This window comes from Lepidothrix coronata, unplaced genomic scaffold (assembly GCF_001604755.1).
Source record: "Lepidothrix coronata isolate B3197 unplaced genomic scaffold, Lepidothrix_coronata-1.0 Scaffold1, whole genome shotgun sequence".
NCBI lineage: Eukaryota > Metazoa > Chordata > Aves > Passeriformes > Pipridae > Lepidothrix > Lepidothrix coronata.
Genome location: NW_016690181.1, coordinates 90,566 through 107,932, shown reverse-complemented (window position 1 = coordinate 107,932; position 17,367 = coordinate 90,566). Strand labels below are relative to the sequence as shown.

The following is a 17,367-nucleotide window of genomic DNA, read 5'->3' as shown; positions in this document are numbered from 1 at the left end:
CATGCAGCTCAGACAGGGGCAATATTCACATCTTTTTGTTGTTTAACAGCCAGATCCTTGGTACGGTGAGCCTGGCGTGGCCAAGACCAGCAGAAATCTGTCCTTGGTGGGCAAGCTGGGGGCGCAGGGCTGCTGCGAGGTTGTGTGCTGGGGCACAGGAGACTCTCCGAGGAGGCCGCAGTGTCGGTGGGGGCGGGGGCAAGCGTCCCGCAGGCCTCCCCCTCACCGTCCTTCCTCCCCTGCTCTGCTGTGCTGTGCTGTGCTCTGCTCTCCTCTCCCAAGCCGTGCACGCAGCACCCACAGTGCAAGTCCCTCGCCCTGCTGCCTGTCCGTTCTCTGTGGCTGGAAAGCCCTTTATTCTCTGTATCTGGGCAGCGCCCTCCGCCCGCCGGCGACCGAACCCGCTCCCGCTGAGCCCCGGGCCCGGCGCGAGGCCGCCCCGCGCTCCAGCCCCGCGGCCCCGGCGCGGCCCTGCGGCGGAGCTGTGGCGCCGCCTGCTGGACAGGGGGACCCGCCCGGCCACGGCACTGCCCCGGCACCGGCACCGCAGAGCCGCTCCGGGAGCTTGGGCAGTGCCTGGAAACTGCTCGGGAAACGCTTTTTGTTCAGTAAACTAGGGGCTTGGGGTGTGTGTTTACTTAATACACCAGCTCCCCTCCCTGCCTGAACCTCTCTCTTCCTGATGAAACCTGGAAAAAAAGTAATTGGCAACACGTTGTAGCCATTATGAGTCATGTAAGATATAAACACTTTCTTGCAGGTAAAATTCCATTCTAGCTAACTCCCTTTTCAACATATGCTCACAATCAATAAGGCCCAGACCGCCTGCATCCATGCACCACCAGCTCCACAGCGCATTCCCACAAAGCATCATGTGTTCCCCATTTAGGTCTATAAACAGGTGTGCAGCCTCCTTTTCCTTTGGGTGAAACTCCCATGTCTGATATTCCCACTTTGCTGTGTCTCTTTCCAGCTGACACTCTTTGAAGTTGGGGGGGGAGGGGAAATCAATCTATCAGTTAGATGAACATCTCAGAAATCTCAAGATGTCCCAGGAGATTCCTAGGTCATAAAAAATGTATAATAACTCTGATGCCTTTCCTTTCCCTTTCCCTTTCCCTTTCCTTTCCTTCTTTTTAATGGAAGCAGAATTTTGTCTGCTATATTTTGGGTACTTCAAAAATCAGCAAAGTCAAAACAAATTGTAGATGAAAGACAGCAACTGAGACAAGATATAAAAGAGAGAAAGGAAAAGAGTTAAAATAAAAACAGAGAGAAAAATATCCAACTGACTGGCTTTCCTGCTCTCCCATAAATAATGGGCAGCCAGTAAATAAGTAAGTTGCAGGGCTCAGCCAAGCCCAGGAGACTGGTGGACATGATCCTGCAAGTTTATTAGAACACAGAAACACAATTGGAAGGAGATCTGGGAGGTCATTGAGTCTAGTCTGCTGCTATATCTGGCAGTGCCTCACCCGAGACCCCCACCGGGACCAATTTTTCTCAGCTAGGAAAATATGGAAATACCCCACCACGATCAGCCCTGTGATTTGGGACTTGCACCACTGGGTATAAGAGCAGAATTTGGTCCTCTTGCTATACTACTGAATTACATTCATTTCAAGGCATTCTCAAGCACACACTTCATGAAGTCTTTTCTAGTGCTACCAGGAATTTCCAGGTTTTCTCATGTGCCTTAAGTTAAACACAGGCTCTGGCCTACAGGGTTCCGGCCAGCGCTAATGAAGATCCCACTGACACTCCCATGAGATAAAACAACCCGGCTGCAAAAGTTCCCAGATCTCTGGATAGTTACTGGGGCAAGACTCCTTAAAAGATTAAATACAAATGTCATTTTTCTAGCAAGGTTCTAGATGCTGTGCCCTCAAAAAGCTCCTTACAGCTTCCCAGAGTTTGGTGGGACTATCTCATTTCACTGTAGATGTCTACCATGCAGACACTGTCATTGAATCAGTCTCCCCAGGCTTATGGTAAAAAGAGACAAGCACTTTACAGTGTAATTTAGGTCCTTTTAGTTTTGCTTCCACTTAAAACTGAAACAAATCCTTCCCAGGTGATTCACTGATTCTTCTTCAGCTTCTCTTGTCTCTCTCTAAATATAGCCTGGATAAAAGTGTATCCTTCCAAGCTGTAAACTTAGGTGAGACAGATACCAACCTTGCTGCTGAGAGTAACTTAGATTTTCCTTGCGTGTTTAAGCATCCAGCTTAAACTTTCCTTTATGCCACACACTCCAAATGAGAACTGAAGAGCTTTCTCTGCTTCACCTGAACCCTACAGAGAGCCACCTTCTTCTCTCAAGCACCACTGTTACCAATCCACCTTATTCTAGTTTTCTTCATTAATATTTCTGCCTTTGCATTCTGTTATTTAAAGCTTTAAGCAGGCTTGCTAATGCTTATCCAGTATTTGATAATAACGATATACCATGATACCATGATAATGATACCCTAAGAATTATAGCAAAGTTCCCATATTAACTAAGAATGATACCCATGTCTTCCACAAAGGATGCAGGATTTAACCTCTCTATGCTAGCCTGCTGACTTGCCACCTCCCTTCACTACAAGCCATCTCAAAACCAAAGAGAATGAACATCAGCAGGAGGAACAGCTTCGACTGACCAAGGGAGGTACATGTGTGCCTTCTCATAATGCAACTTTCTCCATTTGTTTCAGTAGGATGAATGTGGAGGACACCCACTAGTCATAAACCTGCTGGATTTCATTGGCACAACCCCAGATATATTTCAGAACACCCATCTTAGGAGTACTTTAATACAGTATATTAATTTTGCACTTCACTACAATTTAATTGCAAATGAGCACCACTGTACATAAGTACAGTCAGCATATGCAAGTTCAGTACCTTTTCAGCAATAAACTTCCAAGCTCATTTATGTAATTAATAACACTCCCTTGTTTATCTAACAGTTTAACTTTCAGGTTTTTAAAAACAATAAATATAAAAGTGCATTGAGTTTTCACTGTTTTGCTGCTTGCATGCTTTTTGTATTTCCCCTTGGACAGGCAAATCTGATAAATACAGTGGTCAGTTGACTGACTTCATGCTCAGTTGACAGCAGATTTCCAAATCCCAAGAGCAGGCACAGTTCTGCCAGTGAACCTGCAAAGCTCTCTGGCCATCCCTGCCAATGCTCACTCAGCATTCTGGAACAGGACTGCCTCAAAGGAAGCACAAGAACAGGTCCCTATACCATATACTGAGACAGAACCACAGCACCACAACAAAGCCTCTGCACCGTAATTCAGACTCCATAAAAAAAGTGGGTTTTACTGGATACCGCCACATCTAGGGCAGTCAAATTCCATTACTGCTGGATCCTTCTGTGTCTCTAGGACTAACCAGGGGAACGAGTAGATGAGAACTACTGCAGATAATGCATGAAGTGCCTCTGACCTGTGTTACCTCAGTTAAGGAGCAGGTTAAGGATCCCACACATGAGTACAAAAGCATAGAGTGGCATGCTGACACCAACTTAAACTTTCCCTTGCTTGCTCTGCTGTTGCTGCTTGTCAGCGTCCTGCTACTGCCCAAATAGATCACCCTTACAGTAAATTGGGTTGTTTGTCACAGGCAGGCAAGAGTCTGATCCGTAACCTCAGCCACTGAGTATCATCAACCTCTACCTGTTCAGGCTGCCTCTCTCGCTGGCATGAGCCGTCTCTCATTTTCTTTGGACTTTGCAGCACCCAGCATTGAAGGTAGTATTTAAATACCTCCAATCCTGAACCTGAATCCCACTGTTTGCCGCAGTCCCATTTCAACATAATCCTGGGAACCTCAATTTCTCAGAGCTCACTGTACATGTGCTTCTGCTGTTATGGGACTTGGTGCAGCTTGGTTGTATCTGCAGGATACAACAATACGTTAGCTCTCCACAGCAGAAGAGCTGCTTTCCCTAAAATTAACTTTGAGGTTAGGCTTGGAATTAGAGTTAAGATTCAAGACAAGGATGATTAAACCTGTGACTGTATACTGATTAATGCTAGGACACGAAGGGGACTGATCCTTGCTATGTAAGCATAGCTATGAGTTTAGTTTAGGGTCTATGGGGGATATCTAGCTAGACCTCTCTTTTTCTGTCAGTGTGAGAAGATACTTGGTATCAACAAGGGGAAATGGTTTAATACATTAGTTCTGGGGTATGTAGGGTGACCAATGAATCCTAAGGAGCTGTGTTTAGCACTTAGTTTTGCAGCTGGAAGGGCTGAAGAGACAAGCATTCTCTGAAGGATTGCTACCTCAGAATGAAGCATGCTGTTGTCAACTTTCAATGTCTTTTCATCAGTTCTGCAATGGGACTTTATCTTGGAGTTATGGACAAGGTCAGAGGGCCTGGATTTTACAGGAAAGGTTTTATCTTCATCTAGTGTTGGTTAATGGCAACTTACTACTGCTGTTTATTCCTGCTGTAGTTAAAGCAGCAGAATTGTGCACAAGAGTTATAGACTCTCAGTCTGATGTAGTATCACAAGGGTGTCTACAAAATGCTTCATAATAAAAGTTTTGTCTTTTTCATAACTTGAAAAGTCAGATACTCAGAATCCCCACATAGACCAAATGCTATTAAGGTGAGTCAAGCTCTCGAATAGTTAGGAGGTGCCGGAATTAAAAGTAGTTGTTGCAAAACTGTTAGTCAGTGCCAGTACTGCAACAGTGCTTAGCCACATGATCACTATACTGTTTCCCTCACACAACTGTTGCCACAAATACACATGTAAATCCTATATATTGTTAGGAGGCTTAATAGCTATATGCTGTGTCTCATCACATTATTTCAACTTTGCAAACCTTTGCATATGATACCTGACAACACTGGCTCTGCTAAAAACTGCTTCTGAGATTACTTACATAGGTCTAGTATAGGCATCTGTAGCAGTGCTATGGGCCAAATCCTACCATTTTCAACTTTATTCAAATGGGTGTTTTTAGCAGTTCAAGATAGACCAAACACTGCGCTTCACCTATGCAAGAGAGTAGCATCAGTTGCATTCATTTAGTTCAAGTCAAAAAAGGTTTCACCTCAGGTTTTCTGAGCTGAATTCTGATTCCAGGAAACGAAGGAACTGGTCTCGTCCTACTGGATCCTTCAGCACCTCATCCATGGAGAAACCCCATCTTTTCACACGCTGCTGACTAGGTTCTTTGCTGTTTGGAGAGAGAAGGGAAAAAACAGATGGAATGTGCATCTCTGCCTGCTGTCTGAGCAGCTGCTGTTGTTTCTGCTAAGCAGCAAAGGGAGGAAGATTATCAGATGAGATGATTTTTTTTCTCAAGATTTTGCAGAAATACAAGTTAGCAAATAACATAACAAAGTTTTAAAGACCAGGGTCATCATTAAAGCAACTGTACTATCTGGGTCTACATACATAGCTACATACATGAGAGAGACAGTGAATTACTTGATTTTCAGAGTAACTTCTGGTAGGTTTCATGCAAAGAACAGCATACCATACTCAAATGATTATTCATTATGTACTGCTTGCATATGTCCTCAAATGTACCTTAGGATTTCTTATATGCCAAGGCAGAAATTTTCCAGCAGTATTCCCTGGGACACTGGTGAGCTCCAAATCATCTCCTTGTGTCCCACACAGTGCTGGCTGGTCACTTGGAACTGGCTTCAGATTTTCAGATCCCCATTTGCATTAAAAAAGCACTTTCACTAAGAAGCAGTGCAGACAAGATTTCTAAAAATGATTACTGGTTTGTGGTCTTTTATTTTTCAGTGCCTCTGATTTTTGCATGGCTAAGTCTTGGAAGCCTAAAAAGCATCTTGCTCCTACTCTCCACAATATTCAGTGTCTCATCTGGGACACTGAGATGCAGAGGCACCCAAAATAACTAACAACCTTTCTCTAAGGTTTCACTAGTTTCACTAAGACCAACTTACATAAGCTGTTGTTTGAATTGCCAGACATGTTGCAGAGACACCTATGGGGAGAGGTGGTGCATGGGAACCACAATGAGGATTCTAAAAGACAGTCCGCATCAGAGCGTAATCCGGGCTCACCAAGTGTTTGAAAGCTTCTGGTGTGATGGTGTCATACTATGAGACAACCATTAAAATACAGCTCAGCTGCTCACGTTTGTGACAGTAGAGCCATTGTTAACAGTACATATCTATTAAACTGCATGCCTCGTCATGTCCACAGCGATTCCTAATCCTGGAGCCTTAGGGGACAGTGGCGATCTGTGCTGAAGACAAATAAGCCAAAGGGGTAAATAAAATGCCTGCTTTGATTTCCTCTTGGTGTAAAGGCTAAGCGAAATCGATAGGCATTTCCTCACTGAAAGCGCAGCACACTCCGGATGGCTCCTCCTGCACTCACCCAGGAGCCAGCAGTGCTGCAGACAAGGGTGCAGATGCCTTAGCCTACCTGTTAAGTGAGCCAGCCTGAGCATTGGGACACAAAAGCTATGTTTGTGCAGAGCCATGCATAAGCTAAGCTCAGGGAATTTCTTGCTGAATCCAGAGATCTGTAGCTGTTCTTCTTGCTTCTGCACAATGTTCTAGCACAAAAAAAAAAAAAAAGCCAAAGTGCTGTCTAAAATTGAATGCTTTCTGTGTCATTTCCCAAGTCCCGATTGCCATGAAGGATGAACTGTAGTGGCACAGGGCTGCCCATACTCAGCAGCCAGCCTTACCATCAGAAGTGAGAGGCTCTTTGTTTTCCTGTGCAAGGGCTCTGCTCTCCTAACTGAGGAAACAGCTTTGCAGGCAACACAAGGGGATCTCGGGGATCATTTAATTATTCATGCAAGTTGCAACTAGATGCAGATGCAGGGAGTTCTCTTACAATAGAGAATAAAATGGAAATACAGAGCTGTTTGTTCTTCCATCTCCTAACAATACAACTTTCTCTTTTTCATCGGCAGGAGAATCACCTTCCTTAACTCTGAAATCACAGCAGAAGCCAAGCATTTATTTTAAATTCCTATAAAGGCTGTGACATCAGGTTAATTGTATTCTTCAGGGACACAGACATCTTTTCTGGGATTTACAGCTACCTCAACAGATGCAGAAATAATGGATGCCATGCCTCACCCTGGGTGAGGGTTTCTGCAGAGCAGTATTTTGCAAGGGCTGTATCTGGTACTAGCCCTACTAGGGAGGATGGAGAAGATGAGAGAAACTAACTAAAAGAGAAATCCTAAATATTAAAATTATGTGAAGAGGGGCAGAGGTTAGGGAACTAATGGATTTCTGTGACTACCAGAGAAGCAGGTGAAAGCATCTTTCACGTCCCAGACCACGTGGTTTTTAAACAGAAAAAAACTTCCCCTTTGCTTCCTATGAATTGGCTTTCTTGGACCAATAGTATCTCTAACTTTAAATTATTATTCAAGAACAGATAGGATTAGATTTAGCATTTTCTTATCAAATATTAGCTAAAGTGAACTCCCTGTTCAGATTTGGTGCCAAATGGCAGCAGCTAAACACTAGGAGAAGCTGCTGAGCCAATGCAGTAGTTGGCCACAGGATGTGATTGAGTACTGAAGGTGATATGGGGCATGGTGATTCCATTCAAACCTGCTGTGCAACTTGCAGTGGCAGGCAGGAAAAGTTTTGCCCCTCTGTGAGGGCTATGGATAGTGTATGATGGCAAGAGATGTAGACACAGGCCAGACTTCCCTTGCACCAGCGTCAATTGGGTAAAATATGATCTCCATTGCAATGCTGTGCTTGGGGGTTTTTTTGGAGAAACTCTCTGAGGTGCAGGGCATTGAAAGTCCTACAATCATTCCTCCTCCTTTCCACCTATTAGACACCATACCAGAGACAAACCAGCTTGTTCACCAACATGAGAACAACAGAGTCACTTTATCAATCTACTAGAATTCTGACCTGCCAAATCTCACACATTACATGTGAACTACATTCCTCTGGCTCCTGTGCCAAATCCACTTCAGCAAAGCAGGAATGGCCATTGCCCTCTAACCCATCCTATTCTCCAGCAGCACCTTTCATGGGATTCCAAGACACAAGCAGGGCTGGAGCATTGCAGCTGGTGAGGAGCAGAGAGCAGGCTCTCAAGCATCAAAGGAGATGTGCTGGAACAAGTATATCTTAGCAGTATCCTATAGCTGTAGGCTCCTAGACCTGAAAGTGTGTGTGTTCTTGAGAGGTATGAGAACATCCATTACCTGACTTACAGAGTGCCATACCTCAAGCCATATGGAAGTGTAAGAGCTGAACAATTCACAAACACAAATGGATAAACTTTAGCTATGTACTTGAATCTTTTAAAGATACAGACATACAACTACCTTTCCAAACAGGGCAGTGTGAAGAGCATACAAATGAAATGGCAAGAAAACTCTAACATTAGTTAAGACTACTGATTACTTTTTACCTCATTTCAATGTCCCACAATGCTACATCATCACTTATCCAGGGATTGGAAGGCTCAGCAGGAGTTATAAAAGGGTCATATTCCACATACTGCTCTGTGTAGGCTATTAAACTGACAGGTAAAATAAAAAGAAAAAAAAAGAAAAAGAAAGAAAGAAAGAAAGAGAATCAGGGTTTGAATGCTCAGTCACATGTCAGAGAGGTACAGCTTTTTTTGTTATCCTTTTTTTTTTTTGGTGTGCTTATTTTTATTTTGTAGGGATTAGTCAGCTTTTCAACAACAACGGGAGACCCTTTTCCCAGGGATGATGCATGCAAGGATTTCTCTGCCACCAGTTCACTGCAGTATTTTCCTCAAGCTTGTCTCTATTAAGATGCCCACAAAAAGCCCAATGAGACAACAACCGGATTGCTACGGTAGGACTTTCCCCAGAGAACCATGAGATGAATAGGAAGTGTATGTCATACTGTTCATTTGTTGCATGTTACTATTGCCTCTCACCCTTTTCGTTTTTGCAGACTTTTGCACCCATGTAACTTTATGCATTATGGGAAACTCACCTAAATAGGGTCGTGGGCTGTAGCTAAGAATACACTTAAATCTTTGGAGGATCACAGTCCTGAGCATCAAAGCTTTGCTATAGATCATTTTTTGGTTGCATTGGTATATTATTTAGTCTAACGGCACTATTGTAAAATACTTTAACAGTACTTTATAATTAACTTAGACTACAGTAAATTATATGCATGTAGGAAAATCACCTGGCCTTTACACTGGCTTGCTTCATGGTGAGTCAGTTAAGGCATATAGCCTCTAATCCTCACTAGGATGAGTTTCAAAGAGCTTTCTGGGAAAAGGACCGTGTCTGCTCACATAAGTGATTCAGGAATTCCACTGGGATTGGGGCTAGGGGCACATTTTTACAAAAGAAAGACAGCATATATGAAATAAATCAAAGGAAATTTGTCCTAGTCCATACTGGAAATACTCTAAGGCATTTTTTCTTTTTTTTGCCTACGTCTGCCAAGTAATTAACTAAGTTAATTGTGTCTCATCATACTGAACAACTAATCTGCTTGCACTGTGATTGTCCACACTAAACTTTACCTCTGGTCTTCCCCATCTCAAAAAGGCAGGAGAATGAAAAGACCCTGTGAAACAAAGGGTCACAGAAGGCAGAAAGTTTCCCTGACCTGCTCTATAGTAATTATTTCTTTTTGTTTGTCCTAGCTCTTATCACGAGGCATTAAAATCATACACTTTTGTAACCACAGCAGGTTCCCATTGCCCCTTAGGGCACTCAGGGCTGTCTCATCTCATTTCAATAATTACATTTCATGACTGCTGTGGGTCAAGGGTTGGAGGAGGGAGCAGCGTCCAATTTCACAGAGCAGCAGCAATCCCTTAGACATCAATGAGAGAGAGGGTTGGTTAAAAGAGAAAAGAAAGCCAAAAAGGATCAATCAGGAGATATCTGCTGTGAAACCTGAATTGCTCCTAATAAAATAATAAGGCATTAGAGGTGCTAGTACAAGTACTAGCAAAAATAAAAGGGGGAAAAGCTAAAATGAAACAAGGGGGAATTGCTAAGCACATTTTGCTGATTCAGTATAATGACAGCAGTGGAATCATTGCCTCATTGTCTAAAGAGGCTACAGGCAGGGGAACTCCTAAGGGAAAGCGTTTCTGCCAAAAAGAAAACCTGAACTTCTGGCCTTTTGGGTGATAAACTGTGTATCTGGCAGAAGAGGTGGTGGGAAGAGTTGAATGAAGGGTGCAGAGCTTGCCCTGAGAACCCAACTGTCTCTCAATCAAGGGGGCCTGCTGAGCCTTCACAGTAACTTTGAGAAGCTGAAAGGATAGCACAGATTTTTTTATCTAGGGAGCTGAGATTGCTTCAGGTAGGAAGATGCTCATTTTTTCCCCAGCTATTTCTGCGATGCCACGTCTGATGAGATTGTACTAACACTGCACAGTGCAGTCAGGGAAAACAGTAGGTAGAATATATTGATAGTTTTGCTCAACAGTACTCAAATCTCAATGTCTAAACCTGACAGTGTGCAGGTCCCAAGTGGGAGGAAAGGATGTGGAAGAAAGACTGTTTGCAAGGTGTGTGGAGCAGCTGAGGGATGCCTGTTCCCACAGCTGGTGCAGATCTACTCCTGGAAGGGGAACAGAGAGGAAGGGGAAGAAAATCTTTAGTAGTGGGCATTTATTTCATGAAAGCTGGGGATATCCTTTGGAGAGCCTTTCTGTTCCTCTTCTGACAGACAAGGGCTATCTCCAGAATAGTGTGCATTAATGGAAAATGAATACATTTGGTCTGTTACTATTGAAACAATTCATATTTTATTGCTATAACTTGTTTCCTCTAGCACTTCCTGCCTTAGTTGCTCCTCGTTTCTTCCCTTATCCTTCCTGAAGGGGAGCTATACAGAAAAAATGGCAGGTGGTGACACTGTCAGTCTTGGCTGTAGAAGGAAGCATCACCTCCTGCTCTCTGATCTGCCACACTGTCACTTAAACTGTCCCAAGAGCAGGATCCAGCCTGAAAAGTGACTTGATAATAACAGCATCTCCGTACACAGTAAATTTGTTCCTAGTGCTTGTATTCAGTGTTTTAATGGGGCTTTCAGGTTGCACAGGTTTTTTTTCAGGCAATTGTTCAGCTCAGGTCATCCACAGTCATTCTTCCTCACTGGTTCCCCCCCACCCTGCCAAGCCCCTGGACTCATTAGCATTAGCCCCTCTACTTCCCTCCCACCTGCTCTGTGATGCTCCATGTCCAGACTGCACTTCCCACCACTCTCTGCACCAAGTCCCGGGACCCTCCATCCACGCTGCCACTCAGTCATCACGTAACCGAACACCTCCTCACAAGATATAAATATCACAACCATGATTTTAATTCTTTATAATTATTAATAATTCTTTAAAAATATAAATATTCATTTAGGCTGGATATTAGGAAAACATTCTTCACCCAGAGGGTGGTTGGGCACTGGAACAGGCTCCCAGGGGAAGTAGTCATGGCACCAATCCTGGCAGAATTCAAGAAGTGTTTGGACAATGCCCTCAGACACATGGTGTGACTCTTGGGGCTGTCCTGTGCAGGGCCAGGAGTTGGACTTGATGATCCTTGTGGGTCCCTTCCAACTCAGGATGTTCTAAGATTCTATAATTTGATTGTTCTCATTTTATTTACTTTTCTCCTGGTTATCAGTTTGCACAGGTTTTGATAGCAACATTTTCTCGTGCCATTTGGGAGCAATTAAAAGAAGGGAAAAAAAGCCCTTTCAAATCAGGAAAATTTTCTGTCTGGTTTTACTGAAAACTATTAGGATTTTTTTTTTTTTTTTTTTGCATTGACAACATTACATTTATAATATCAGTAGCTCCTTATAAATGTGAAGAAAAGATGTCTTATTCAATTTTCACAAGTGACTGAGTTTTATTGAGTCCATCTTACTCAATGGATCTACCTAGAAAAAAATCAAGCAAAACAGATCTGCTTGCTTGTAAATTACCAACCTGGAAAGTATTACTGTCTCAGTATATTAAGGCTATTGTAAGTAAATTCAGTACTTGGGGGAGTGGGTTGGTTCAGCTGGTTAGAGCATGGTGCTAATAATGCCAAGGTTGTGGATTCAAGAGCTGGATTTGATAATCTTTGTGAGTCCCTTCGAACTCAGAATATTCTATGAATATCTGAAACATGTTTTTGTTAAAGCACAAATGTATGTTCTTAATTAAAAAGATCCAAAACCCCAAAACATAAATACAGGTGTGCTCATCTGAATCATACAATATAGCATATGAAAGATTTTGAGGAGCCTCTGAATATTTTCTATTTAATTGGATAAATTTTCATTATAATTGCTATACTTTATGAGCCATTAGGAGCTTATGTTGGGCTTCCACTGTTTAATTTACTTAGTTTAGTACATACATGCTAACTACAGGTGCAGGCACTGCGAAGCACATTTCATAAAGTAATCTCTTTTTAATTTGCTTAAATAAAAATTCCTCTATTATTCCTCTAGAAGGAACCAGCCCTTATTACATCCCTCATGTTCAACACAGTTTTGCTTTAAAAGCGATGTCACTGAAGAGCATGCCTACCCCTACCTTCATCTCAGTGATTCCCCTGAAAATGTGCATAATTTACAAGTACCTAAGTAAAGAAGCTGCCTTTGTCAATGAAATTTGAGCTTGTTCTTCACCTCTTTATACTCTTCTACCAGAATTAAATATTCTGCAAGTCAAACTGTGCCTTGATTTGCCTCTAAGAGAGATCCACCTCTTAAAACACTGTCTTGAGTAGTCCAGGTACAATCCCCAGTACTTCTCATAAGGTTTCATATATGTGAAAGTGGGAGGAGGAACTGGCCCTACAACTCCAGAATGAACACAGGCATGAACAACCATGTGCAACAGATGCAAACACAGCTCCTTCTTCAGAGCTGTGCCAGACTAAGAAAAGATAAGCACTGAGAGTTCCCCCACAAAATAAAGGGTATTTTCATATTGAAACAGGAATGACTTTTCTATAAATAAACTCTAGAGTTGCAAAGGGGTGGGAAACAAAAGTCCTGCAAGGGTTTTTTCTTTTTTGAATGCTTCTTTTGTTTTTTGCAATATGACAGCATCCTCATTTTCCACCTAGGTTTCCTCAGTAGCAGAGAAGCACGTGCAGAAGTTTCAGTGGCCAGCAGACAGCACAGCAGGTCAAGGAGGGGAGAGGATAGATGCACAGAAAGGGGATCAGCCTTTGTACTTTCCTGCCCACTCTCTGTCTCTAGAAATGCCACACTGGAGATAAGGAAAGAAAGGGAAATCGTGCAAATAGGGACACTCACCTTTCTGCTACTTTGGACATCTTTAAACAGTGTCTCTCTATCTGCATGTTCAGAAAAGTTATCTGAGGAGAGAGATGACAAGGACATTAACAATCCATGAGTTGTACAGCATGCACTGACAATATACCAACATCCTATTGATTTCTCTTTCCAAACAGCTTGAAAGTAACTCAGAAGGAAATGGGTCCCTTCCCTAGGTATCAGAAGAAGCTTATTAACTGATTCCTATAGGAGCAGTTATTTCCAAAGGCAAAGCTCCAGGGGAAGCTTCAGAAGACATAATTAAAAGTAAGAAACACACATATTTGGGGCTGAGGTTCCTAGACTACTCAGGATGCAATATGATCCCCTTGTTACAATCACACTCCTCTCTCCCATTTCTCTAACTGACTAGCACCACACAACCAATCAGTTTTACAGCATACTTGCACTCTGCTATGAACTAGTTCTTCAGTCTATGATAGAAAAAAAGCTCAATAAATTTAGTGTTCTGGGTTAGTTCAGAAGACCACCCGAAAACTGTCTGCCTAATAAACATGTTTAAAGCTGCCTTTACTAAAATGTTGACCCAGCAATTCCTGTTTATCCTTCAGTGAAGATTGCTTATTGCAGGAAAGTAATTCTGAGAGAGAGGTCTCTGCGCCAGGGCAAGGATGTGTGAGCTGGCTGGCCATTCTTTGCCGTGATTGTGCAAATAACTTTTTCCCAGTTCCCTAAAAGCTCTGACTGTACAATCTAACAGTTATGTACTGAACGATGCCTTTCTTCACCACCAGTTCCCAGCCTGTGCCTAAGCATACTGGCTTCTTCCCTAGCCTTTGTCACTGCTCACTTTTCAGACATCCTCAGTGAACTGGAAACTAATCTGTTTACTGGTCCACAGACAGAGTAACAGTAGATTCAAAGGTCAGTATTACTCATAATACATATCATCATATAACTGCACTGCTCAATGGATACTTACTACTTTACATAAGTAAGTGAAAATCAAGGACAGATAAAGCATACAGTTGGTTTTGCTGATATCTCCATAACTTTACATGCTTTTTTTTCAGGTAACAGTTCTCAGAAGAGTTGCCATACAGCCACCCACTTACTTGCTTCCGGAAGTCCTCCTTTGTAGTTTTGCGTACCGGCTGGGATGGCATGTGTACAGGGCTTTGGGGCTGAGACTCCTCTGTAACCCCATATACCGACTGTGAGGAACCAAAAAAACGTACAGAAGGGATTACAGCATTTTTCTCTGTTATGCAATGAGGAACAGTGTGGTATGCAAAGCAGTAAGGTAATAAGCCAGCAATTTCCTACTGTTTATACCCACACAGGTCAATAATCATTCAGCCTGGAGCAAAATTTACAGATCAGACCACACTTGCACATGCCTGCAGTTGGAAGGTCTGTAGGCATGTTGAGAAAAGAGTTTGTTTTAAATGTTAAAATGCTGATAATTTTTAGGAGCTCTGAAGGCTGTGTGTGTCAACACTCACAGGGTGAACACTGAGAGTGTGTTCATTGTGATGAACCAAGTGACAAAAGAAAATAATAGTAAACAGACTCAAGTTGCACCAGGGGAGGTTTAAACTGGATATCTGAAAAAATTTCTTCATTGAAGTAGTTATCAAGCACTGGAACAGGCTGCCCTGTTGAGTCAATATCCCTGGAGGTATTTCAAAGATGTAGATGTGGTGCTTAAGGACATGGTTTAGTCGTGGACTTGGCTGGGTTAAGGTTTTGAGTCACTGATCTTAAAGGTCTTTTTCGACCTAAATGATTCTCTGACTTTATATACACAGAAGAACTTAAACTTGCTGGAAGTCAAAGACACCCAAGTTGCTAATGATCCAGCCTTAGAAATGATTAAGGCAGATAAACAGTTCATTATCTGTGCCCAGATAATTTCGGAAAATGGGACTTAGGTACTTTTGCCAATTGCTTTTAATTTTATGGGAGTGCAGAGTCATCAGACTTTGGGGACACAGAGTTCCTTAATGCCCTTTTCAGTTCTACCCATCACCCAGTCTGTACCACTCTGCTGGTAAAATTGAAATAATTTATTCATCAAGCAGAACAAACAGAACTGATATTATCAAAACACTTTTTTTTGGGTTCCTGTTGGGTAAATCTGATATACTGAAGGTGTCGAGCATGACTTACATTAAAAAATAACCAAAACCAATGAATCAAAAAAACTCCAAGCAAGCAAAAACCAAAACCAAGAACTCAAACTAACCTTTTTCACTTTTTGTGGATTTTTCATACGGCGACATTTTCTAATGTCCATTTCTGTGGTGTTCACACAACCTGGCTGAAAAGAGATGGTAATTGTGTTACTCCTCTGTTTACAACCTTCATGCTACCTTATCTTTCTAAAATATACAATTAGATCTTGTCCAAAACTTTTTTCTGAGGTTTGTGTCACGTAAACTATTCTTGCTAAACAAGAGACTGCATATATCCAATGCCATCTCAGCATCCAATCCATTTACTCCTAACCTTGGCATCAAAAGGAAATAGCTAAGAGGGAAGCTTTTTCTAGGAAGTCTGAGCCAAACTCGGTAAGCTGCTTTTCTTTCATAAGCACAGAAAATAATTTTCCAAACTTCACATATTTCCAAATCAATAGTTCCATACATGCACAAGCTCAGAATGTCTAAAATAATCTTGTAGACGTTTGGTGTGTTTTGAACTGCAAGGAAAATCCACGCGATGACTTTAAAGGTGATGTCTTCATGCATAGCACAGTGTTTACCAGTATTAAAACTTTCCCATCAAAACCTGGAAAGTCTCATTGTTTAAAAGAGCTTTACCACAGGCCTGTGCACATCCCAGAATGCTCTTTCCTGGCTGTCCAAAATCTTTCTTTCTGTTTTATCCTTTTTCCTGTCGATTCTGAAAAAAAAGCATAAATGTATGAGTCAATGTAAAGTCAATGAAAGTCAATGCTTTCTTCTTTGATACAGTTCCTAGATGGGGTTTTTAACCCCACAACAAAAAAATTCAGGAATCAGCTTTTTTTTTTGTACAGCAGTGTCACACTCACACTTGCAAGGCCGCATGCCATGAACAAAATAACGCTGATGTTTACTCCAATATGGATCAAAAGAGATTCTCCTATTAATGTGAAAAATTTAACACCTGTTTTTTTCATCTGTTGAGGAAAACAACCTTTCCTGATACTCTGTCCCTAGACCTTGATTTGACAGGCTAGGGAAGTCTGCGGCTTTGTCTGTGTCAGGAGACCCACCAGAACCTGTTTGTTCCAGGTGAGGCTCTTGACTGGTGCTGGACTGAGGTCCTCATCAGGAGATCCCATTGCACCCTGGTGCCCCAGCAGCACCACTGGCATGACTACAAACTGCAAAGGATGCTGCAGCAGCGGAATGCCCAGCAGCAACAGCACTTGTGGCCACTCCTCCTTAGAGCTTTCAACACCAAGACTGGCTCTGCCAACGTGCCCCAATGCTGGCAGAGCAAGGGTTGACAAGCACAGGTGACCAGAGCTGAGCTTGCTGCATGGCCCTGTGCAAGCCAGCGCCCACCCAAGAGAGACGCGCCTGGGCTGGCACAACAGTAATGCAGTAGTTTTAGTCCTGATGTAGTCAGTGAATCAACTCACTCAAAGGCCACCAGAGGTTGTTCAAAGCAACTGTTCCCCTATCTCTTGGCAGCAGTGAGCAAGTCACATCTGGCACCTCACTCCTGTGTGCAGCTCTACACATAAGCACAGCAAGGTCACCACCAGCTTGCAAGATCTACCTGCATAGAGACTTGGAGGAGGCACATGGAAGGAGGAACAGCCTCCACTTCTAGAGCAGGACTGTAAAAAGTTCACAGCATCCCTGTGCTGGGTTGCCAGATTGCTGCCACCCAGGAAAATCAAAGCAGCAAGGAAAAAAACCCATGCTAGGTTCTCTCTCACCTGTTTTCTTTTGGAGGGGCAGTGACCCTTAGCTAAGTCTGTGCTAGAAATGTACCAAGAGGATAGGAAGCAGGGGACTAAAACTGAAGTTTCTGAATACTACTCCCCACAAAAAGCCCATGTCCTCCACTGTTTGGCATCACTCACTGAACTTCCCCTTTGCAAGGCTGAGGTGAGAAAAAAGTTC

General features: G+C 42.7%; 1 protein-coding gene across 4 annotated transcripts in view; it reads right to left on the bottom strand.

Annotated features, from left to right (window-relative positions):
* The window catches only part of RGS6 (regulator of G-protein signaling 6), a 123,932-nt gene that overhangs the window by 45,057 nt on the left and 61,508 nt on the right, over positions 1-17,367 (bottom strand). For 3 of the 4 annotated variants that reach the window (XM_017812061.1, XM_017812051.1, XM_017812067.1), the window contains exons 8-13: positions 16,069-16,150; positions 15,492-15,566; positions 14,359-14,457; positions 13,262-13,323; positions 8,403-8,513; positions 5,068-5,193 (exon numbers count right to left, since the gene is read on the bottom strand). In XM_017812061.1, coding sequence (XP_017667550.1) covers positions 5,068-5,193; positions 8,403-8,513; positions 13,262-13,323; positions 14,359-14,457; positions 15,492-15,566; positions 16,069-16,150 — 555 coding nt within the window. The remainder of the gene's footprint in view (positions 1-5,067; positions 5,194-8,402; positions 8,514-13,261; positions 13,324-14,358; positions 14,458-15,491; positions 15,567-16,068; positions 16,151-17,367) is intronic. The other variant, XM_017812074.1, reaches the window with a different exon arrangement.